This window comes from Rhinichthys klamathensis, unplaced genomic scaffold (assembly GCF_029890125.1).
Source record: "Rhinichthys klamathensis goyatoka isolate OS25496 unplaced genomic scaffold, OSU_Roscu_1.1 h1tg000650l_1, whole genome shotgun sequence".
Lineage (NCBI taxonomy): Eukaryota > Metazoa > Chordata > Actinopteri > Cypriniformes > Leuciscidae > Rhinichthys > Rhinichthys klamathensis.
In genome coordinates, this window is record NW_026607094.1 from 11,493 (window position 1) to 36,966 (window position 25,474).

General features: G+C 45.7%; 1 protein-coding gene and 1 pseudogene across 1 annotated transcript; one reads left to right on the top strand and one right to left on the bottom strand.

Moving 5' to 3' along the window:
* Positions 1 to 66: 66 nt before the first annotated feature.
* On the bottom strand, positions 67 to 16,700 carry LOC130076434 (protein GPR108). Its single transcript, XM_056241510.1, has 20 exons — positions 16,423 to 16,700; positions 15,391 to 15,507; positions 14,352 to 14,402; positions 14,160 to 14,245; positions 13,733 to 13,803; positions 12,338 to 12,583; positions 8,464 to 8,480; positions 6,908 to 7,015; positions 6,682 to 6,744; positions 6,283 to 6,384; positions 4,674 to 4,807; positions 4,359 to 4,434; positions 4,077 to 4,150; positions 3,866 to 3,983; positions 1,934 to 2,064; positions 1,796 to 1,839; positions 1,451 to 1,500; positions 1,279 to 1,362; positions 860 to 981; positions 67 to 763 (listed from the first exon to the last, which is right to left on the bottom strand). Exons 1-20 carry the CDS (start codon positions 16,513 to 16,515, stop codon positions 676 to 678), a joined length of 1,875 nt encoding a protein of 624 aa, XP_056097485.1. The 5' UTR covers positions 16,516 to 16,700; the 3' UTR covers positions 67 to 675.
* A 6,222-nt stretch (positions 16,701 to 22,922) lies between these two features.
* Positions 22,923 to 24,241, top strand: LOC130076429 (microfibril-associated glycoprotein 4-like; annotated as a pseudogene).
* Positions 24,242 to 25,474: the final 1,233 nt, after the last annotated feature.

A 25,474-nucleotide genomic window follows, 5' to 3' on the forward strand; every position in this document is an offset into this window, starting at 1 on the left:
TCTGATAAAATTCTCAGGAACTTCATCCAGGACAGAATATTTAATGTTAACAGTACTGGACTCTGGTGAAACACACATTAAAGATATTTATATAACGGCCACAAATCCACCTATTCCATCTGTCTGAGGAAAAAGAAACACTGGTTTCATTCAGATTAAGTTTCAGCGTAACTGATGGTGTCTGGGTAACCAACCTGTTTTATGAACAACAACAACAACAATCTCCAGCCGTCTAATAAACAAAACAACAACAACAAAAGAAAAAACATGATATACAAACAGTAGCATCAATTCAGAAAAGAAACACACCATCAAACAGCTTCGGTTAAATAATAATTGGAAATTAAAGAAGGCTAAAATCAAATTAATTGAGCACATCCAGTATAATGATTGTAAATCTTTGGAATGAAAGAAAAAAAATTAGCAAACAAATTAACGGATAGAGCAGTGACCATATCATTACTGTAAACCAAGCGAAAGATTGGGTCTGTCACCGCCGTCCCAGAGTCCGTATGGGAAAATCAGCTCGTTCTCTCACGGAAAACTGACGGAAGTCGCGCTTTATTCTCACACGGTTCTCCCATCCCGTCTTTATTTCACTTGCATAGCGAGTCTGTGGTTTCCCTGGAAGGGGAGGGGCTTAAAGTCCAGGCCCCGCCCTCTTCGATATGAAACTCACAACGCAACCTCTCTCTGTCTCTCTCGGCCGTTAGACGTTTTCTTCACCTTGTGGATGCCTTCCAGCGCTCCTGATTCTGTTATACTGTGTGCGGAGAGAAGAAACATCACACACTGAACTTCTGACACACACACACACACACACACAGAGAGAGAGAGAGAGAGAGAGAGAGAGACCTACACTTCATCCATCTCCAGGTCCTCCTCGTCCTGAGGCAACTGGAGATACGGGTTATTTGACGCTGGACGGAACTTGAATCCCGTCAAGACGAAGAAGATCAGAGTAGAAATCTCCACTAAAAACTGCAAACACAAGACAAATGACACCAGGTTTTAAGGAGGGCTCAATAAATTAAGATTTTTTTATTTTCTACTTCATTGGAATGGTGCGAAACTTGGTAAAGGTTTTTGACACTTGCTGTGTGAACGCACAAAAATCATGTACATGATTCAAACAGGTTAAAAGGTCCTGTATTAAATATTGACACTTGTGCTCCTCGCGGTCAGAAACGAGCGCATTGGAAATGAATGGGAGACGAGTTTCCTCTAGTGGAGGCGTTCGGTACTGCAGCCGAACTCTGGAGTATTCCCGAGGATTACCTCTTGACACCACTGCCACTGGAACGGCACCGTGACCTTCAGCAGGATCGCGATGATCCGAGTGAAGTAGATATAACACACAATCTGAGGACAGACACAAACGCTTTCACTCTGCTCCAGCTCAATGATCTGAATAAAGTTAGAGTGGATGCGAGTGGATGAAACGTCTCACCATCACGTAATAATGTCTGAAGAGCTTCAACTTCTCCAGGTTCATGGCAGCTACAAGAGAACAAACACACACAAGCATTGTGTATTTACAAACAAACATACACACACACACACACAAACAAGAACAACGATAACTTAAAAACAATAACGATTATAACAACAATAATTAACTGTACTGATAATTATACTCATATCTGTGCCAATAACTATAATGATACTTAATAACTATACCGATAACAATACTGATTATTATACTGGTAACTATAACGATAACTGTACCGATAAAACACACACACACACACACACACACACACACACACACACACACACACACACACACACGCACCTTTGCCATCTGTGTTGGAAGCCTCCTGCAGATGCCGGATGGACCTGTTGGACACATAATGATAAAACCCCATCAGATAACACAGAACAGCAGCAGATCACGAGCCTCACACACACACACACACACACACACACACACCAGACGACGGGGAACAGGACGGCTCCGCAGCAGATCAGATCCACCAGGAACAGGATCTCCCTCCACAGGGCGTATTCACTCGCTCCCTCCTCCGTCTCCTCGATGATGATGTACGACACGTTAGCCAGAACCTGCAGCAGAACATCAACATCAGTGTCTGACAACAGATCAGAAACACACACTCGCACACACGCTCTCGCACTAGCTCTCGCTCTCGCACTAGCTCTCGCTCTCGCACTAGCTCTCGCACTAGCTCTCGCACTAGCTCTCGCTCTCGCACTAGCTCTCGCACTAGCTCTCGCACTAGCTCTCGCTCTCGCACTAGCTCTCGCTCTCGCACTAGCTCTCGCACTAGCTCTCGCTCTCGCACTAGCTCTCGCACTAGCTCTCGCACTAGCTCTCGCTCTCGCTCTCGCACTAGCTCTCGCACTCGCTCTCGCTCTCGCACTAGCTCTCGCTCTCGCACTAGCTCTCGCACTAGCTCTCGCTCTAGCTCTCACACTAGCTCTCGCTCTCGCTTTAGCTCTCGCACTAGCTCTCGCACTAGATCTCGGACTAGCTCTCGCACTAGCTCTCGCACTAGCTCTCGCACTAGCTCTCGCACTAGCTCTCGCACTAGCTCTCGCTCTCGCACTAGATCTCGCTCTCGCTCTCGCACTGGCTCTCGGACTAGCTCTCGCACTGGCTCTCGCACTAGCTCTCGCACTCTCGCACTAGCTCTCGCACTCTCGCACTAGCTCTCGCACTAGCTCTCGCACTCTCGCACTAGCTCTCGCACTCTCGCACTCTCGCACTAGCTCTCGCACTCTCGCACTAGCTCTCGCACTCTCGCACTAGCTCTCGCACTAGCTCTCGCACTAGCTCTCGCACTAGCTCTCGCACTCTCGCACTAGCTCTCGCACTCTCGCACTAGCTCTCGCACTCTCGCACTAGCTCTCGCACTAGCTCTCGCACTAGCTCTCGCACTCTCGCACTAGCTCTCGCACTAGCTCTCGCACTCTCGCACTAGCTCTCGCACTAGCTCTCGCACTAGCTCTCGCACTAGCTCTCGCACTAGCTCTCGCACTAGCTCTCGCACTAGCTCTCGCACTAGCTCTCGCACTAGCTCTCGCACTCTCGCACTAGCTCTCGCACTCTCGCACTAGCTCTCGCACTCTCGCACTAGCTCTCGCACTCTCGCACTAGCTCTCGCACTCTCGCACTAGCTCTCGCACTCTCGCACTAGCTCTCGCACTCTCGCACTAGCTCTCGCACTCTCGCACTAGCTCTCGCACTAGCTCTCGCACTAGCTCTCGCACTAGCTCTCGCACTAGCTCTCGCACTAGCTCTCGCACTAGCTCTCGCACTAGCTCTCGCTCTCGCACTAGCTCTCGCACTAGCTCTCGCTCTCGCACTAGCTCTCGCACTAGCTCTCGCTCTCGCACTAGCTCTCGCACTAGCTCTCGCTCTCGCACTAGCTCTCGCACTAGCTCTCGCACTAGCTCTCGCACTAGCTCTCGCACTAGCTCTCGCACTAGCTCTCGCTTTAGCTCTCGCACTAGCTCTCGCTTTAGCTCTCGCACTAGCTCTCGCTTTAGCTCTCGCACTAGCTCTCGCTTTAGCTCTCGCACTAGCTCTCGCACTAGCTCTCGCACTAGCTCTCGCTTTAGCTCTCGCACTAGCTCTCGCACTAGCTCTCGCACTAGCTCTCGCACTAGCTCTCGCACTAGCTCTCGCACTAGCTCTCGCACTAGCTCTCGCACTAGCTCTCGCTCTCGCACTAGCTCTCGCACTAGCTCTCGCACTAGCTCTCGCACTAGCTCTCGCACTAGCTCTCGCACTCACTCACACTCACACTCACACTAACACTCACACTCACACTCACACTCACACTCACACTCACACTCACACTCACTCACTCACTCACACTCACTCACACTCACACTCACTCACCTGCAGAGGAATGACGATCATGAAGATCTTCTTCTCTTTGTCTGACAGGATGTATTTGACGAAGGCGAAGCCGGTGCCGATGAGAGCCAGTGTGATGAACAGAAGAGCGCCCTTCAGCCTGACACACACACACACACACACATCACATGACATTCAACACGCGTTCTGAGAACAGAAGGGAAGTGTGTGTGTGTGTGTGTGAGATACGCACAGGTGAGTGATGTAGTACATGACGGCCCAGCCTTCGATAGGATGACCCTCAGAGTTGATGAAGTGATAGTTGATCTGGAGGAAGACAAACGAGTGAGCAGAGCAGGAAACCAACACATATATCACAGTAAATAGAGTTATTTATGAGTACATATGCATATGAGTATATCGCTGTTGTATCATTTATAATCACTGTAATAACAACCAAGTTGAAGTACTAAAATAACAAAAAACTACTAAATTAAATTGAAAATAAGAGTTGCTGGAGGGAGTTTTTACTCACACTGTGGAACAGCAGAGACACGGCTTTAGTGTAGGCCAGAGCTGCCATCAGCCAGTGGATCTTAAACACACTGTACCTGTCACACACACACCATAAACACACACACACCATAAACACATATCATAAACACCACAGCGTTTACTCACAGTGACAGATCCAGTGCAGTGGATGTGTGTGTGTGTGTGTGTGTACCTGTACTTGAGCAGTGTGTATGTCCACACCACAGCGTTTACTCACAGTGACAGATCCAGTGTAGTGGATGAGTGAGTGTGTGTGTGTGTGTGTGTGTGTGTTTGTGTGTGTGTGTGTGTGTACCTGTACTTGAGCAGTGTGTATGTCCACACCACAGCGGCGGTGAAGAAGATCGCTGCCATGCAGATGTAGAGACGCGGCAGAGGAATATCAGACGCTGACAGATAACCTCTGGGGTTCTTCTCGGTGATCTCCACCTGACACACACACACACACGTTTGGTTTACTATACTTGTGAAGACCTCCATAGGCTTAATGGTCAGTGTTTCCCCTACCATTGTTTTAGGGGGGCGGCCCGCCCACCCGCCCCCCATAAAAAAGCAGTTTAATTTACCACACACACACACTGAAGCACGTGTAACGCTTGCGCTGTTTTTTTTGCCTATATGAAGACACAAATGCATGAACTTCCTCTCCAGGCTCTAGATCCACTCCGAAAGTCACTTCGTGATCATTTAACCGTATATCCATCAAGATAAAATCCGATGAGACCGATCGTATTTCATTTGAGTCGATATTCATGAAATGTTTCCATAAGGCATGTTTCATTCGATATCACTTAATGCGGATAAAACCGTGTGGATGGAAACATATGGCGCTTTTCCACTACACAGTACCAGCTCGCCTCGGCTCGGCTCGGCTCGACTCGCCTTTGTTTGGTTTTCCACTGTGTAAAAGTTGTACCTGTACCTGCTTTCGGGTACTTTTTTTCGTACCACCTCCGGCGAGGTTCCAAGCGAGCTGAGGCGAGCTAACCCGATACTAAAATGTGACGTGAAAACAATGCCGACTGCTGATTGGTCACAGAGAATCTGCGTCATCATTGCACGCGCCAGATGGAGTATTTTAAATAGTTTGGCCAGAGATAGTGACTAAACTTACTACTATTATTATGGCAACTCGGAAGAATACGCCGTGGTCAAACGAGGAGGTGCAGACATTCCTTTGTTTGGTTGCCAAAGAGAGGATCCAGCGAGAGCTTGATGGGGCAACGAGGAACGAAATGCGTCGCTATGACGACCGGGTACTATTTGTGGCGGTACTTTCTGCAATGGTAAACGGAGCGAAAAGCGAGCCGAGTCGAGGCGAGCCAAGGCGAGTCGAGTCGAGTCGAGCTGGTACTGGTAATGGAAAAGCGCCAATAGCTATAAACACACAGAAACTCAAAAGGTCTTCACGGCAACCCGTCAAAATAAAAGTTCGGTTTAACTTGACAGAAATATATTACCGTTGTACAGTAGAATTTAGATATGTCCCAATGTAATAATACTAACACTAATCCAAATAAATTATCATCAAAACTGAATTTAAGAAATAATCCATGTTTTAATTTTAACAGTAAAGCTCATTGTGCAGCACGTTATTTGACAAAAAGTTTATTTAATTTCATATGATTAAAATTGATGATAAATGATAAAATTTGTGTTTTATGTCTTCATTTTATTACCAGAAAAAACACAGAGTTAGTGAAAATATTTTTCATATATTTGTTTTAAATGTTGTATAAGTTTAATGATTCATAATACATTATTTCAATTAATTAGACACTCTTTTTGATTGCTTAAAAAATGTACACCATGTATCCGTAACACGCCCGCTCCGCAACACTAGCAGGTTCCTACACTAACCCTACCCCTAAACCTACCCATCACACACACACACACTCACTCACATGTAGAGAATACGGACTCGGCTTCCTCTGCCTCATGTTGTTGCAGTTCTGGAAGTCCAGGTTGTAAAGGCCTTGAGATCGCGAGCTCATGATGAGACGAAACTGAGACAGAGAGAAAGCAGACCGTCATCAGTGTGTGTGAGATTGTGAGCTCATGAGACGAAACAGAGAAAGCAGACTGTCAGCTGACATCATCAGTGTGTTTGAGTGAGTGAGTGAGTGAGTGAGTGTATATGTGTGAGTGTCTGTATGTTTCTGTATCTGTGAGAGAGAGAGAGAGAGAGAGAGAGAGAGAGAGAGAGAGAGAGAGAGAGAGAGAGAGAGAGAGAGAGAGAGAGAGAGAGAGAGAGAGTGTGTGTGTGTGTGTGTGTGTGTGTGTGTGCAAGCAGTGTTTCTCACGCTGAAGTTGTAGGAGTCTCCGTGTTGTTCCAGTTCCAGCGTCTTCCCGTTCAAACTCTCCACCTGATTCACCATCAGTGACAAACAGACAAAAGTTTAAACAAGGTTTTAGAAATCAAATGTTTTGAGACCTGCACAAATAAAATTAATACCATATGTCTATACAGAAGAAACCTATAGAGTATGAGATCTGAGCAGAATGATGTCAGTATTGTGGCGTACGGACCGGTTTGCTAGCGGTGCTCACAGGAGCTATGGACTGATCCTGTGACGTTTCCTTCTGTTTCCCGGTTTCATCTTCACTCTTCCCTTCCTTCTGCTCCCCGACGACTGACTCCCCTCTTCTCCTCCTCGCTGAGACACAGTCATCAACACCGTCACACACACACACACAGCTCCCCGACGACTGACTCTCCTCTCCTCCTCCTCGCTGAGACACAGTCATCAACACAGTCACACACACACACACACACACTGCTCCCCGACGACTGACTCTCCTCTTCTCCTCCTCGCTGAGACACAGTCATCAACACCGTCACACACACACACACACAGCTCCCCGACGACTGACTCCCCTCTTCTCCTCCTCGCTGAGACACAGTCATCAACACCGTCACACACACAGCTCCCCGACGACTGACTCTCCTCTCCTCCTCCTCGCTGAGACACAGTCATCAACACCGTCACACACACACACACACACACACAGCTCCCCGACGACTGACTCTCCTCTTCTCCTCCTCGCTGAGACACAGTCATCAACACCGTCACACACACACACACACTGCTCCCCGACGACTGACTCCCCTCTTCTCCTCCTCGCTGAGACACAGTCATCAACACCGTCACACACACACACACACACACACACACTGCTCCCCGACGACTGACTCCCCTCTTCTCCTCCTCGCTGAGACAGTCATCAACACACACACACACTGCTCCCCGACGACTGACTCCCCTCTTCTCCTCCTCGCTGAGACACAGTCATCAACACCGTCACACACACACACACTGCTCCCCGACGACTGACTCTCCTCTTCTCCTCCTTGCTGAGACACAATCATCAACACAGTCACACACACACACTGCTCCCCGACGACTGACTCCCCTCTTCTCCTCCTCGCTGAGACACAGTCATCAACACCGTCACACACACACACACAGCTCCCCGACGACTGACTCTCCTCTTCTCCTCCTTGCTGAGACACAATCATCAACACAGTCACACACACACACTGCTCCCCGACGACTGACTCCCCTCTTCTCCTCCTCGCTGAGACACAGTCATCAACACCGTCACACACACACACACAGCTCCCCGACGACTGACTCTCCTCCTCGCTGAGACAGTCATCAACACCGTCACACACACACACACACACTGCTCCCCGACGACTGACTCCCCTCTTCTCCTCCTCGCTGAGACAGTCATCAACACCGTCACACACACACACACACTGCTCCCCGACGACTGACTCTCCTCCTCCTCGCTGAGACACAGTCATCAACACCGTCACACACACAGCTCCCCGACGACTGACTCTCCTCTTCTCCTCCTTGCTGAGACACAATCATCAACACAGTCACACACACACACACACACACACTGCTCCCCGACGACTGACTCCCCTCTTCTCCTCCTCGCTGAGACACAGTCATCAACACCGTCACACACACACACACAGCTCCCCGACGACTGACTCCCCTCTTCTCCTCCTCGCTGAGACACAGTCATCAACACCGTCACACACACACACACAGCTCCCTGACGACTGACACTCCTCTCCTCCTCCTCGCTGAGACACAGTCATCAACACCGTCACACAAACACACACACACACACACACAGCTCCCCGACGACTGACTCTCCTCTTCTCCTCCTCGCTGAGACACAATCATCAACACAGTCACACACACACACACACACACACACACTGCTCCCCGACGACTGACTCCCCTCTTCTCCTCCTCGATGAGACACAATCATCAACACAGTCACACACACACACACACACTGGTCCCCGACGACTGACTCCCCTCTTCTCCTCCTCGCTGAGACACAGTCATCAACACCGTCACACACACACACACACTGCTCCCCGACGACTGACTCTCCTCTTCTCCTCCTCGCTGAGACACAGTCATCAACACCGTCACACACACACTGCTCCCCGACGACTGACTCCCCTCTTCTCCTCCTCGCTGAGACACAGTCATCAACACCGTCACACACACACACACACACAGCTCCCCGACGACTGACTCCCCTCTTCTCCTCCTCGCTGAGACAGTCATCAACACCGTCACACACACACACACGCTCCCCGACGACTGACTCTCCTCCTCGCTGAGACACAGTCATCAACACCGTCACACACACACACACTGCTCCCCGACGACTGACTCCCCTCTTCTCCTGCTCGCTGAGACACAGTCATCAACACCGTCACACACACACACACACACACAGCTCCCCGACGACTGACTCTCCTCTTCTCCTCCTCGCTGAGACACAGTCATCAACACCGTCACACACACACACAGCTCCCCGACGACTGACTCTCCTCTTCTCCTCCTCGCTGAGACACAGTCATCAACACCGTCACACACACACACACACACACACACACGCTTCCCGACGACTGACTCTCCTCCTCGCTGAGACACAGTCATCAACACCGTCACACACACACACACACACACACACACACACAGCTCCTCGACGACTGACTCCCCTCTTCTCCTCCTCGCTGAGACACAGTCATCAACACCGTCACACACACACACACACTGCTCCCCGACGACTGACTCCCCTCTCCTCCTCCTCGCTGAGACACAGTCATCAACACCGTCACACACACACACACACACACACACTGCTCCCCGACGACTGACTCTCCTCTTCGCTGAGACACAGTCATCAACACCGTCACACACACACACACACACACTGCTCCCCGAGGACTGACTCCCCTCTTCTCCTCCTCGCTGAGACAGTCATCAACACCGTCACACACACACACACTGCTCCCCGACGACTGACTCCCCTCTTCTCCTCCTCGCTGAGACACAGTCATCAACACCGTCACACACACACACACACACACACACTGCTCCCCGACGACTGACTCCCCTCTTCTCCTCCTCGCTGAGACACAGTCATCAACACCGTCACACACACACACACACACTGCTCCCCGACGACTGACTCTCCTCTTCTCCTCCTCGCTGAGACAGTCATCAACACCGTCACACACACACACACTGCTCCCCGACGACTGACTCTCCTCCTCGCTGAGACAGTCATCAACACCGTCACACACACACACACACACTGCTCCCCGACGACTGACTCCCCTCTTCTCCTCCTCGCTGAGACAGTCATCAACACCGTCACACACACACACACACACACTGCTCCCCGACGACTGACTCTCCTCTTCTCCTCCTCGCTGAGACAGTCATCAACACCGTCACACACACACACTGCTCCCCGACGACTGACTCCCCTCTTCTCCTCCTCGCTGAGACAGTCATCAACACCGTCACACACACACACACACACACACACACACACACTGCTCCCCGACGACTGACTCTCCTCTTCTCCTCCTCGCTGAGACAGTCATCAACACCGTCACACACACACACTGCTCCCCGACAACTGACTCCCCTCTTCTCCTCCTTGCTGAGACACAGTCATCAACACCGTCACACACACACACACACACACACAGCTCCCCGACGACTGACTCTCCTCCTCCTCGCTGAGACACAGTCATCAACACAGTCACACAAACACACACACACTGCTCCCCGACGACTGACTGTCCTCTTCTCCTCCTCGCTGAGACAGTCATCAACACCGTCACACACACACACACACACACACACACACTGCTCCCCGACGACTGACTCCCCTCTTCTCCTCCTCGCTGAGACAGTCATCAACACCGTCACACACACACACTGCTCCCCGACGACTGACTCTCCTCTTCTCCTCCTCGCTGAGACAGTCAACACCGTCACACACACACACTAGTGTTGCACGGTGCACCGATACTTCAAAAGTATCGCGATACTCGGAAATTAAAAACTTCACGATACCTACATTTATTAGTATCGATACTTCTAAGAATGACCGCGTTCCAGATTTGTAAGAGAGTATTGCATGTTGGTGTGTGCAACGCACGCTTCCAGTGCCTCCCTATGGACGTCTGTGTTTTTCTCCTCATGCGCGTGTGACAGGGCGCGTGAACTGAACGAGCAGAGAGAGAGAGAGAGAGAGAGAGAGAGAGAGAGAGAGAGAGAGAGAGAGAGAGAGAGAGAGAGAGAGAGAGAGAGAGAGAGAGAGAGAGAGAGAGAGAGAGAGAGAGAGAGAGAGAGTGAGCGAGCCCCGGTCGCGCGCGCGCACTCTCTCTCTCTCTGCGGAGCCAGGCGAAAGTATAAACAAGGCTTCACCGTCTCAAAACTAAGCGCTGTCTTGCTCTCTCTCTCTCCCTCGCACATATTAATCAAAATAATTCGACACGATGGTAAGGTCGGGAGACTAAAGTTTCATGTGGAGCATTCGGAGTTTTTTTTTTTTTTTTTTTGAATTACCGCTGGGTGTAAATTGTGGTAAAATACGTTGCCTTATCTTCTCTGAATCGTTCCGCACATTCAGCTGACATAAACTACACTTTAAATAAACGAAAAAAACTATCCAGTCATGAAATGTTTTCTGTGATGACAGTGGGATGTAACCGCCTGGATAATCACACAACGCGCACACGTCCGATAATGACACGTCCAATTCGCGAACTAATGACTCATTTGAACCGATTCGTTTTAATGAATGGTTAAAACAACTGATCTGTCTGAATCGGTGTATAACTAATCGTTAACACTTTGTAATAAGGTTTCATTTATTACATAAATTACATAAAACAAATAAAAACACTTGTTTTTTCCCCCCGAAAAAGCATATGACTACTTTTTTCCACACAATGCTATCATGAATCAATAAGAGAATCGTTAAAGAATCGGATCGATAAGCAGAATCGTCAGTGGCATTGATATTGATAAAATCTTATGTTTCTTATGATAACTGAGATAATGCTGCTAAATTTATTTATTGTTTTACCTTGAATGTCATTGCTCTAATTTATTTTTTATATTTTTCATATTTCATATTTTGTTCAAATGGTTATTATAGCCTATCTGCTGTTCAAATGTTCATTTATTAGTGTGTTATGATTGGAATGTTGTCCCAGTTTTAAAATAAAGCACAGCAATGATATTTGAGAGTGTTTCTCCCTTTTCAGGAAAAGTATCGAAAAAGTATCGAAATCGCAATTCTTGACTTGGTATCGGTATCGAAACAATAATTTTGGTATCGTGACAACACTAACACACACACTGCTCCCCGACGACTGACTCCCCTCTTCTCCTCCTCGCTGAGACACAGTCATCAACACCGTCACACACACACACACAGCTCCCCGACGACTGACTCTCCTCTCCTCCTCCTCGCTGAGACACAGTCATCAACACCGTCACACAAACACACACACACACTGCTCCCCGACGACTGACTCTCCTCTTCTCCTCCTCGCTGAGACACACTCATCAACACCGTCACACACACACACACAGCTCCCCGACGACTGACTCTCCTCTTCTCCTCCTCGCTGAGACACAGTCATCAACACCGTCACACAAACACACACACAGCTCCCCGACGACTGACTCTCCTCTTCTACTCGCTGAGACACAGTCATCAACACCGTCACACACACACAGCTCCCCGACGACTGACTCTCCTCTTCTCCTCCTCGCTGAGACACAGTCATCAACACCGTCACACAAACACACACACACTGCTCCCCGACGACTGACTCTCCTCTCCTCCTCCTCGCTGAGACACAGTCATCAACACCGTCACACAAACACACACACAGCTCCCCGACGACTGACTCTCCTCCTCCTCGCTGAGACACAGTCATCAACACCGTCACACACACACACACACAGCTCCCCGACGACTGACTCTCCTCTTCTCCTCCTCGCTGAGACACAGTCATCAACACCGTCACACAAACACACACACAGCTCCCCGACGACTGACTCTCCTCTTCTCCTCCTCGCTGAGACACAGTCATCAACACCGTCACACACACACACACAGCTCCCCGACGACTGACTCCCCTCTTCTCCTCCTCGCTGAGACACAGTCATCAACACCGTCACACAAACACACACACAGCTCCCCGACGACTGACTCTCCTCTCCTCCTCCTCGCTGAGACACAGTCATCAACACCGTCACACAAACACACACACACACAGCTCCCCGACGACTGACTCTCCTCTTCTCCTCCTCGCTGAGAAACAGTCATCAACACCGTCACACACACACACACACACACAGCTCCCCGACGACTGACTCTCCTCTTCTCCGAGACACAGTCATCAACACCGTCACACAAACACACACACAGCTCCCAGACGACTGACTCTCCTCTTCTCCTCCTCGCTAAGACACAGTCATCAACACCGTCACACAAACACACACACAGCTCCCCGACGACTGACTCTCCTCTTCTCCTCCTCGCTGAGACACAGTCATCAACACCATCACACAAACACACACACAGCTCCCCGACGACTGAGTCTCCTCTTCTCCTCCTCGCTGAGACACAGTCATCAACACCGTCACACAAACACACACACACTGCTCCCCGACGACTGACTCTCCTCTTCTCCTCCTTGCTGAGACAGTCATCAACACCGTCACACACACACACACTGCTCCCCGACGACTGACTCTCCTCTTCTCCTCCTCGCTGAGACACAGTCATCAACACCGTCACACACACACACACAGCTCCCCGACGACTGACTCCCCTCTTCTCCTCCTCGCTGAGACACAATCATCAACACAGTCACACACACACACACACACACACACTGCTCCCCGACGACTGACTCTCCTCTTCTCCTCCTCGCTGAGACACAGTCATCAACACCGTCACACACACACACTCTCACGCACACGTGTGTTTTACCTTTTCCTTCTCCTGTCTTCAGTCTGGACTGCAGCACAATGTCAGATTGTCCGAAGTGTTTTACACCCACACTGAACACAAACACAATCAATATCACAAACACTATCATAATTACAAACAATATCAAAATCACAAACAATATCACAAATTCAAACATATTTTTTGTTCATGAAGTTCAGCGATTAGTACGATTTCTTTCAACTTTTGTAACTATATTTGTAATGTATATTTTATATTTGTATTAAGTGCAGTGTTATTCTACATTTGATTACAGTTTCTACACCTGAAATCTTATAACACTTTATTTCAATCTTATATTTCTTCAGTTTTATCTATTTGTCACAATTGCTATTTTTTTATTTGTTCTTTTTTTATTACTGAGTGTTTACGTGTCTTTAATAATGCTTGAAGTGTACAGTAGCTCTACCTGTGGTTCTCTGTGTCGATGATGAAGAGGATGAGCTCATCTTCACTCTCTTTCCTCAGCAGCATGCACTCCTCCACCTCCTCAGCCTGAAGAGCGACACACACACACACACACGGTCAGAAACACGAGGACGACCTGCACACAGAGAGAGGGAGAGAGAGAGGTGTGTGTGTGTGTGTGTCAGATACTCACGGTGTAGGTCAGGATCCCGGTCACTCGAGACCGAGCCAAACTAAAGCCCACCTGAAACACACAGAAACGGCAACTTTCATAAGCCAAGTTTCCATCCACTTGTCAATCGGATTATCTGAAGTTCGGTAAAAAAACTCATGCGAATAAAGCTGGTGAAAGTGTGTTTCCATCCAACGGCTTTAAAGAGAATAAAAACCTGTGCGTAATGACCTCACATGCTGTTTTGCGATCAAATTGGTATATCGAATTGATTTGAGACATGTTAAGGTGTTTCCATTCATTTTCGCACGGCGAAGAAGATATACGCCAAGTAGCGTCTACACTGCGGGAAGAAATAAGACGAGGAAGATGCAAGGCAATATCGTTGGTGTCGGAACATAAAGAACTATATGACAAACGCGACAGCGACTACAAAAATCTTGATAAAAGAGAACTGTTATGGAGTGGTATTGCAGAGCTAATGGGCGCCATCTAATGTCAGGGAATGAATTTGCATGTTCACTCGGCTCATCGTCAGCGAAAATCGCTTGGGTGTGAACACAAAATTTTGATTAATCGTCTTTTTTTCCGGTCGATTCAAATTCGATTCTCAAAGGATCGATTTTTTCCCCATATTTATTTCTCGATCACCCAAAAGCCAGTGTTGGTTTTCCTCCACTGGTCATAGGCTTGCATGTTACAGCTCATGCTGCGAGATTTTATGTGTTTTATCTTAAACATAAAATAACCAGATCCTGTTTGATCAAGGATTCACCTCGCATCAAAGTCCTGTCTATTCATTGTATGCGTGTTAATGTTCCTAAAATAAAAAGAGTTTAAGGCTCTTAGTTTCTTTTTATTAATTAACCACTTGTAAACTAATGTTCACTGTTCTTTTTTATAAATACAGGATATTATATAGGATTAAACTATTCATTGAGTCGAATCGAGAATCGAGATCTTGCGAGCCAGCCCTAGCATTGACATTACTTCTGATACTCGAGTAGGCCTACTTATGTACTTTCACTCAAGTGAAGAAGGTGACGACACACACACTTACCGGAGACTTGGAGTCGCTCTTCATCACCGGGAGGTTCAGAGACACCAGGTGCACGTCCAGAGTCCCGTTAGCGAAATACCCGAACGTGTTCAGGTGGACCACAAACCGCGTCTCGTTCTGAGGGAGAGAGAGAGAGAGAGAGAACGAGGGAGAGAGAGAGGGAGAACGAGGGAGAGAGAGAGAGAGAGAGAGAGAACGAGGGAGAGAGAGAGGGAGAACGAGGGAGAGAGAGAGGGAGAACGAGGGAGAGAGAGAGAGAGAGAGAGAGAGAGAGAGAGAGAGAGAGAGAGAGAGAGAGAGAGAGAGAGAGAGAGAGAGGGAAAGAGATTAACAAGTCATGAGTGACATAATGTGTGTTTGTGATGCTTCCAGCTACAAAAACAGACAATAAATAAATGAGATAAATTAATGATTTTATGAATAATAAATCATAAATAAGTAAAATAAGACAAATCATCAGTTATGTGAAACAAAAACTAAATAAGGTAAATCATTAAATAGGTCAAATAAATTCAAAATTTTATGAATAACATATTACATAAGATGAAATATCAGATGTGAAACAAATGCTAAAATAAAAGAGATAAATTATAAAAACAAGCTAAATAAATCATTAAACAGATTAAATAAATGTATAATTTTATGAATAATATATAATAACATAAGATGAAACATCAGATATATGAAACAAATGCTAAAGTAAAAGAGATGAATGATAAAAAAAAGCTAAATTAATGAGGTAATTCATTAAATAAGTAAAATGAATTAATAAATTCGTCGTTTTATGATAAATACATCATTACATAAGATGAAACATCAGATACATGAAACAAATGCTAAAATAAAAGAGATAAATGATAAAAACAAAGCTAAATAAATGAGGAAAATCGTTAAATGGGTCAAATAAATTCGTCGTTTAACGATTAATACACCATTCGACCCGATGGAACCCCAGATATGTGACAGAAACGCTCGAAGGAGGTGAATAAAGCAGATTAGTGAGATGATTATGCATAAACAAGTGTGAGAGACCTTGAGTTTGAGCTGGTGGATCCTCGCGCCGCTCTCCGACACCGTCAGGACTAACATCACCAGCACGCACGCGCCGCCGCCGCGATACATCATCACACACTGCCTGTCAATCACTGCGCTGTCAACAATCAATCTGTCCGTCAAAGGATTGACATTTAATCATCCGATCGCCAGTTTGTTTCCAAACTCTTTCCAGCAACAGCTTCACTTCCGGGACGCGTGAGAGCATACACGTCATCACCGACCGCGGCCGCGCGCATTCCTGCACTCTGGCGCCCTTTCTGGCGGGAGGACGCGCTCGTCACAGGTTAGTTTGACCATAAATATTGGTGTTTTAACGCATGTTTTGCGTTTTATACTACACAAATAGCATGATTGCTAGTGTGTTGTAAAGTTATGGTCACATTTATTACACAGTTTCTCGCGGAAATTTCGCGGGCGAAATCCAGTCATTTCGATAAGAATCCGCGCGATTTCGAGGTCGAAAATTTCAGATTTTGTTTTTGTTCAAGTTGGTCACGCAAATTAGCCGCGTTCAACTACAGAATCTTATATGTGAGTTGTGCTTCATACTGACAAAATAAATATATATTTTTTACCCTTTCATGCAGAAAAACAAGATTTGAAAAGTTTTTTTTTTTGCACATATTTTTCAAAGAGATTTTCAGATGCATGCGTTTATGGTTTAAACTCAAGAGATACTGTATTAAACATTAATAACACAGCAATATTGTGTGTAATTAACAAACCAAATCAATAAAGTTATATAAAAGCATGTGATTACTATAAAATACAAAAAATATAAATGTGAAATATTGCAAAGGCAATTGAACTTCATACAAGTTCGCTTAAGCGAAGTTCAACTTGTATGAAGTTCAATTGCCTTTGCAATATTTCACATTTATATTTTTTGTATTTTATAGTAATCACCAAGCCTGACTTCGTCATACTCATATTCTAGTCAGAATGTGAGTCTGATACTGCTTCATAGGGCTTTGATTATGAGGCGTGTCTTAACCGAACCAGGAAAAACAACAACTCTGCACTCAATTGGATAGACCTACAACCAATGAGAGCAACGCAGTAAGTCAACTACTTTGCATAGCACAGTTGTCAACTACAGAACTCAAATGCACGCACGCTGGAAGAAGTAAAATAACGAGTGTTGCTTCTTTTACTTGGCCCTCTATGAGTGCGACCAAAGGAGAAACTACAACGACCACAGGGTTTTCATTGCGTCCCATCTTCTTAGTTACCATCGGAGCCAGCTGATAAATTAAACTTTTGCCGAATCCCGTAGGAAGGACGGCAAACACATCTTTCCGATCGACAAATGCCTTGATTGCAGTTCTCTGTTCGTCTTTTAAAATGAATGCGCTGTCGATTTCTTTTACAACGGACGCGATAGCGGAATCTCTACATCTCAGTTCTCCAGCGGCAGTCATCTGTGAGGGAAACCAGTTCAACCTAAGCGCTCTTTGATAACGTGAGGATTACGTCCCTGCAGATCATCTGTCCATCATCGTATAAAGCCCGCCCTGGCAATTTGATTGGCCCGACGATTTCTGAACCGATCATAATTACTCCTCAATGGAGCGAGTCCAGACCGAACTTCCCGATCAAAAAATGTTGTGGGCGGGGTTCGGGCTGGCATCCAGGCTAGTAATCACATGCTTTTATATAACTTTATTGATTTGGTTTGTTAATTACACACAATATTGCTGTGTTATTACTAGGGATGTAACGATATTGACGATATCGCGCTATCGCGGTGGTAAACGTGTCTCGATATCGTCGTGGTTGGGTTACAATATTAAAAGGACAGGTGTCCGTCACAAAGCAAGAGGAATAAACACAGTCCCGCGGATCACAAACTTCCAAGATGCCGTCTGCAAGTGTGTTTATTGTCTGCAACAAATCGCAGAAATCAAGGGAGAAGAGAAATGTAGATGAACTGCTGCGCTTGTGACAGGGCGCATGTTTACCTGAACGAGCAGAGAGAGAGCGAGAGAGCGAGCCCCGGTCGCGCGCGCGCACTCTCTCTCTCTCTCTCTCTCTTCGGAGCCAAGCAAGCGAAAGGCTCAAAAGGTCTCAAAACTAAGCGCTGTATTGCTCTCTCTCCCTCGCAGGCTCGCACATATTAATCAAAATAAATCGACAAGATGTTTTTTTTTTCCTGACGTACATGAACGCTAAACAAGTGATATGTTGATGTGCATTTTAGCATTGCTAATATTCCTGTGTTTTCGTCTCGTTCGGGATCCGTTTGAAGCTGAATGCATCACCTGAAAAGCTGGCACGTAACGTTACGTGTCAGTGTCAAATAATGTACACATAATGAAAGGCGACTGTAGAAAGTAAAAGCTGAATCCCGGACATTTTGGGTGATCTCGAAATGTGGGCCTGATTGTGCAAATCAGCAATGTAACGTTAGGATAGCCTAGCGTAGCAAACTAGCGATTTTTAAAAACGTTAAAAACATTTCAATAAACAACATAGTTGCAAATATATATGTACATAACTGTGTAGAGCACAAAACAAGACTGTCATAATTTTTTAATCAATCATTTAAGCCAAAAATACTTACATTTATGGGACTCTCTGGATGATATGCCTGCCATTGTTGCCGGTTGCGCAATGCATTCTGGGTACCCCTTGGTTTCAAGTAAGCTCGCGAAAATTCTTGGTTTTAAGGGGTGTCTTCCCCTTCCCCTTAGCCCTATTATTTAGATTATCATCACAAACACTATCGTGAGCTATTTAACAATACCGTGAGCTTTTCCACAATATCGCAATAAATATCGTACCGTGAGGTCAATATCGAAATTGTATCGTACCGTGAGATTTTGATATCGTTACATCCCTAGTTATTACTGTAATATGTTTAATAGTGCATGGTTCACTAGGCTAAGGCTAGGACTTACAGGCCTGAACAGCAACTTACATATAATAGGGAAACATGAGACGGGAATGTGCCCATATTGTATGGAAATTGAAACTGTGAAGCATGTACTTTTGACATGTAGGCAGTACCTTGAAGAGAGAGAAAAAATTAAGAGGGTAACAAAGTCATTTCACGTCCCAATGTGATCACACCTTATTCCTGTAGATGGCGGTAATGCACATAGATTGCAAACTGCCAATACTGCCAATTTTGCTGTGTATCTTTGATATCAGAACATGAGGACGTGATTCCATCAGAGATCTCTACACCCTGTCAAGGTACAACTGTGGAAACCCAACTCCCTCTAGTGTACCACAGTATGTCAATTTACCCGTATTAGCTGATAATTATGATTATGTTCAAGATGGACACATTTCTAACATAGCTCTCCTCTGAGAAAACCTACCGATCAGATGTTTTCAATCTCATCTGAAATGAGCAGTGTTGAGGGTAACGCATTACAAGTAACATGTAACACATGTTCATAACGCATGCATAACGCATAGACTTTTTGTAATATTTCAAGTAAAGTAACTCATTAAAAAGTAATATGCATGACGTAATCACATTACTTTTTGATGTTACGAGTATTACAAGTAACATGCTTTATGTAATCAGATTACTTTTTGATCTAACAAGTAATGCATTACAAGTAACATGCATTACGTAAACCAATTACTTTTTGATCCAACAATTAATGTAATTTATTATAAGTAATGTGCATGACATAATCAGATTACTTTTGATCTAACAAGTAAAGTAATGCAATTAAAATAATGTGCATTACGTAATCAGATTACTTTTTTGATGTAATGAGTAAAGTAATGCATTAAAAGTAATGTGCATTACGTAATCAGATTGCTTTTTTGATGTAATGAGTAAAGTAATGCATTAAAAGTAATGTGCATTACGTAATCAGATTACTTTTTGATGTAATGAGTAAAGTAATGCATTAAAAGTAATGTGCATTACGTAATCAGATTACTTTTTTGATGTAATGAGTAAAGTAATGCATCACTAGTCACATACTGTCACATTTCCACCTAGTCACCATCCTCTACACTACACTTCCCAGCATCCCTCCTGGTCCCCACCTGCACGTCATCATCACCCTCATCACTACCACTATATGTGCACTCACCTCACCCCAGCTCCTTGTCCCGTTGATGTTAAGTGGAGTATTCCCCTCTCCACTCTCCAGTGATCTCCCTGTCTCCAGCGTCTTCCTTTACTCTGTGTCTCCACCAAGATCTTCCTTTGGACTCCTCTTGGAGCCCGGACTGGCTCGAGCTCGGCGGACTGGAGCGGACGAGGAGCCCGGACTGGCTCGAGCTGGGCGGACTGGAGCGGACGAGGAGCCGGACTGGCTCGAGCTGGGCGGACTGGAGCGGACGAGGAGCCCGGACTGGCTCGAGCTGGGCGGACTGGAGCGGACGAGGAGCCCGGACTGGCTCGAGCTGGGCGGACTGGAGCGGACGAGGAGCCGGACTGGCTCGAGCTGGGCGGACTGGAGCGGACGAGGAGCCCGGACTGGCTCGAGCTGGGCGGACTGGAGCGGACGAGGAGCCGGACTGGCTCGAGCTCGGCGGACTGGAGCGGACGAGGAGCCGGACTGGCTCGAGCTGGGCGGACTGGAGCGGACGAGGAGCCCGGACTGGCTCGAGCTGGGCGGACTGGAGCGGACGAGGAGCCGGACTGGTTTGAGCTGGGCGGACTGGAGCGGACGAGGAGCCGGACTGGCTCGAGCTGGGCGGACTGCTGGTGCCTGTGCTCTCGCTGTACGGACACAGATAGAGTCCGTCTGCTGCAGAGCATTTCAACGATGGCAATTTCTCCTGGACGAAATCTCTGAATCAGACGAGCACACGGACGTTTGTGTTGTGATGTGAACCATCCTAGTGTCGCACCGCATATGTTCTGACTGAACATCCAGATCTATCATGCAATAATTCACCATATAGAAAGATATACAAACGAGGAGTAATTCGCTAATGAGTTTGCCAATGTAACGGGGTTCGTTGTTGTGGGAAGAAGGAGGCGGAAACCGGCTAACATTTAAACATTTTAATAGTAAAATAAACAAATACAAAAGTATAAGCCAGCAGCCACACGCAACAGAAACAAAACACAACATAAAATCAGGCCTGCTCCTCTCTCGATCTGCCCTGTCGTCGCTCGTTTTATGCGTCCGCTCCTCCGTGAGAGAGACCGGCGCGTCTCACAGCTGTTGTTCATTATCACTCACGCCACCGGCCTCGCGCCGCTCTCACGTCCCTCGCCCTCGTCCTGCTCGCCACAGCCAACTAACTAGAAATTTTGTGTGAAATGAATTTCTAACTCTGGTGGCAGCTAACGTTAGCCTTGTAGACGAAAGAGTGATTTCTCTGATGTTTGCGCTGTTCTGGATTAGTGGGAGTGGCTTGCGGAGCTGTGCAATGTGGTGCATTGTGGGAGTTGTTGTCTTACATACAAATGTGCCCTAAAGTTATTTTCTGTCTTTTCTCAGTCAAGAGGGCACCAAATTCAAAAATTTGTTTACATTTCGACTACATATATGACCCACTTTCAATAAAGATTAATGTTGAAATGGGTGAAGTGTTCCTTTAAGTATTTTCAAGAACAACAGTCACAGTAATAGTATGAATTGTAGCTGAAATACAGCTAGTGATGCATGAGGTCCACTATAATGGGCAGATGATTAATCAGAATTTTATCCCAATCTAAAAATACTTGGAAAATGTAACTGTGACTCATTAGATATTGCTTGATGCCACAACATTTGTTTTACTTGCAAGAGTCTCCTTGGATAGAAGGAATGGGTCACCTTGGGATTTCTGAGTGGCTGTCGGCCATCTTGGTTTGGAGGGAAAAAGAATCGAAACACATTGGCTTTGTACTTGGAGGCAGTGTATAGGATGATGCACGGGGTCCACTGTAGAGGTTGATGCGCAACTATGCCATCAAAACCCATGCAAATGCAAGAAAATGCTTTTTGAACAGCTGTCCACTGTAGTGATCACTATGCGTGAAAGGGTTAAGGATGGACATTTTTGCACAGTTTTTGGAAACTGTATGACTTTACATTTCAAGCCTGCTAACCATGTAACTTATCAACATTTAGTATTTCATCATTGTGCAGTGCAAGAGTGACTGAAATGACAGATGCTCTTACTGATAAAAAGTCAGTTGAAGATGCGAGTGACTCAACGATTCATAGATATCCTGTCAAAATAAAAGCAAAAAGCAATTTAATAAATTACATTAACACAGGCTACGTGCCAAGAAGGGTTCTGCAATATAAATTTCTTCTGTAACACAAAGGAAGGGCGTAAGAATCTAACAGATATAAAGAGTGACTGAACAATACAAGGCACAACACAAACGGTGAGTTACTGTTTCATTCTTCATCTTTTACCTCACAGAATATTAAGACATTTCTACAACAGTGTAACTCAGAAAAATGACCACAAACAACAATAATCTGATGATTTTTTGGTTTGATTTCTTCCAGATTTAAAAATAAAACATTGATTATAATCTGCAGTGATCAGCAGAGAAGATACTGAGACGATGGCGGTAAGTTCATTCACATTTACAGCGACTGTTTTTACTTTTATTGTAAATGAGGATCTTGATCAGTCGTGTCTCTCCAGATGACGGTGTTTGTCGCGGCTCTGCTCTCTGTTTTCACGGCGTCTGTTTGTGTTGCTGATGGATTCAAGCCGGTCGACTGTTCTGACCTTTATAAAGCAGGACAAAAGCTCAGTGGGATTTACTCCATCTATCCAGCAGGAGACGTTCCTGTCTGGGTTTACTGTTCACATGATCTCAGATGGGAAAGATGAAGACAAAGGAGGATGGACGGTACGAATGTGACTTTAGATCATCAAACACACATCAGAACACACATTATGAATCATATATTCTATATAAACCCATCACAGGTGTTTCAGAGGAGAATGGACGGCATAATTAATTTCTATCAGCCGTGGAATCAGTACAAGAGAGGATTCGGGGCAACCGAGGGCGAATACTGGCTGGGTAAGATCTCACAGCGTGTGTCCGTTTGTGTGGATGATCATGTGTTTGGTTGAACATGTTCTTGATGTGTGTGTGTGTGTGTGTGTGTGTGTGTGTGTGAACAGGGCTGGAGAACATGTATCAGCTGACGCGTAACAGAAAGTACATGCTGAGAGTGGATCTGGAGGACTTCACTGGAAGGAAGGGTTTTGCTCTGTACTCGTCCTTCTCTGTGGGTCCTGAATCTGACGGGTATAAACTGCAAGTTTCAGGGTTCAAGGATGGAGGAGCAGGTAGGACACTTTCATTCATCCTCATGAAAACACATTTCCATTGAGTTATTGTCCTCAATGATGCTCTTCTTCTCTACAGGCGACTCTTTGTCCTACCATAATGACCAGAAGTTCTCCACCTTTGACAAAGACCAAGACACCAAAGACAAGAACTGTGCCAAACTGTATCTCGGTGGATTTTGGTACAAAGACTGTCACCAAGCAAACCCCAACGGTGTGTATTTATGGGGAGAAGATCCCACCATTTTCGCCATTGGAAATGTTTGGTACACCTGGAAGAAGAATTTCACTGTCGGAATGAAATCCATCAGCATGAAGATCAGACGTGTGTCTTAGACATTTGAAGAAACATTACAGAGTTTCTCTAAAGAAAATAAATTAAGGTCTAAGGGTTTCCTTTTCTCCATTAACTGTGTAACTTAGTAAATCATGTAAGAATATTTATGGCTGATGTTCTGTGTAATCTCATCAGTTATTTTCTTCTTTTTTGTTTTGGGTCACTTTAAATTTACAGTTGAAACAAATCAACAATAAACTTCAATAAACTCCTGTAATGAATGCATTATGTGTCAATGTAGTTTGTTATGACCATGTGAAATAAGTAATAATTTTAATTATTAAAACTGATGAGTATAATTTCTCCATTGAAAAATCTCCATGAAAAAATGTAATAGATGTAAATTTTAGACAAATCGAACTGTTAGATTTTTAGGCATATATTTGGTATGTCGCACAGATATTTATTATTGTGATATTTACAAAAGAACTAAATTATATTTACAGTATTCTGCTAACCATGTAACTTATCACCCGTTAGTATTTCAACATTGTGAAATGCAAGAGTGACTGAAATGACAGATGCTCTTACTGATAAAAGGTCAGTTGAAGATGCGAGTGACTCAACAAAGTTTCATGATCATTGAACTCGGATTAAATTGGCATTCTGTCAGAGGTGCGTTGATGCTGTACTTTCCTGCTGCTTCTCCACTATCCTGTCAAAATAAAGGCAAACAACAATTTAATAAATACTAAAAGAAACAGGCGGTGCATTAGCTTTCATTAACGCACGCTATGTGTCAAGAATCAAGGGTTTTGCAATATAAATTTCTTCTGTAACACAAAGGAGGAGCGTAAGAATCTAACAGAAATAAAGAGTGACAACAACACAAGGCACAACACAAACGGTGAGTGAGGGACTGTTCGTTTTTTATTTAAGGGGCCACCGGAGGAGTTTTGAGATCTATAGTCAAAATAGACTTGACCCTCCCTTCACCAGCAATACATTTTTCTATGACCCTCCAAAATGATTGTGAAAAAAGGCATTCGCACCCATTCGCAATCACAAAGGTTCATGATTTGCACGTACTTTAAAGCTTTGCCGGGTAAACATTTAATTGTCGTTCTGTTCTGACATGATGCTCTTTTTTTGAGCGCGTACGCCCGAAGCGCGCACTGTCAAACAGCGCCAAACTGGACTTTATCTTATGCGTCTGATTTTTGTTGGGTCAGACCAATCTGCTAGCGATGGGGGCCAAGACTGAGAGAGCTACATGGAAAAATATGCACCAAACAAGCCACTTTAAAATGTTGGTGTTTTCATGAATACAAAAAGTTGGGTGACCCTCCCCTCAACAAAGAATAAAAAGACATGACCCTCCCCTATTTTCCTCCGGTGGTCCATTCCATAAATACCAAACGGTGAGTTACTGTTTCATTCTTCATCTTTTACCTCACAGAATATTAAGACATTTCTACAACAGTGTAACTCAGAAAAATGGCCACAAACAACAATAAT

Coding starts and splice junctions, on each gene's coding strand:
- LOC130076434 (XM_056241510.1), bottom strand. CDS start 16,515: ATGATGTATCGCGGCGGCGGCGCGTGCGTGCTGGTGATGTTAGTCCTG. Junction 4,808..6,282: donor CGAGTCCGTATTCTCTACAT/GTGAGTGAGTGT, acceptor TGTGTGTGTCAG/GTGGAGATCACCGAGAAGAA. Junction 2,065..3,865: donor TGATCGTCATTCCTCTGCAG/GTGAGTGAGTGT, acceptor GTTCTGCTGCAG/GTTCTGGCTAACGTGTCGTA.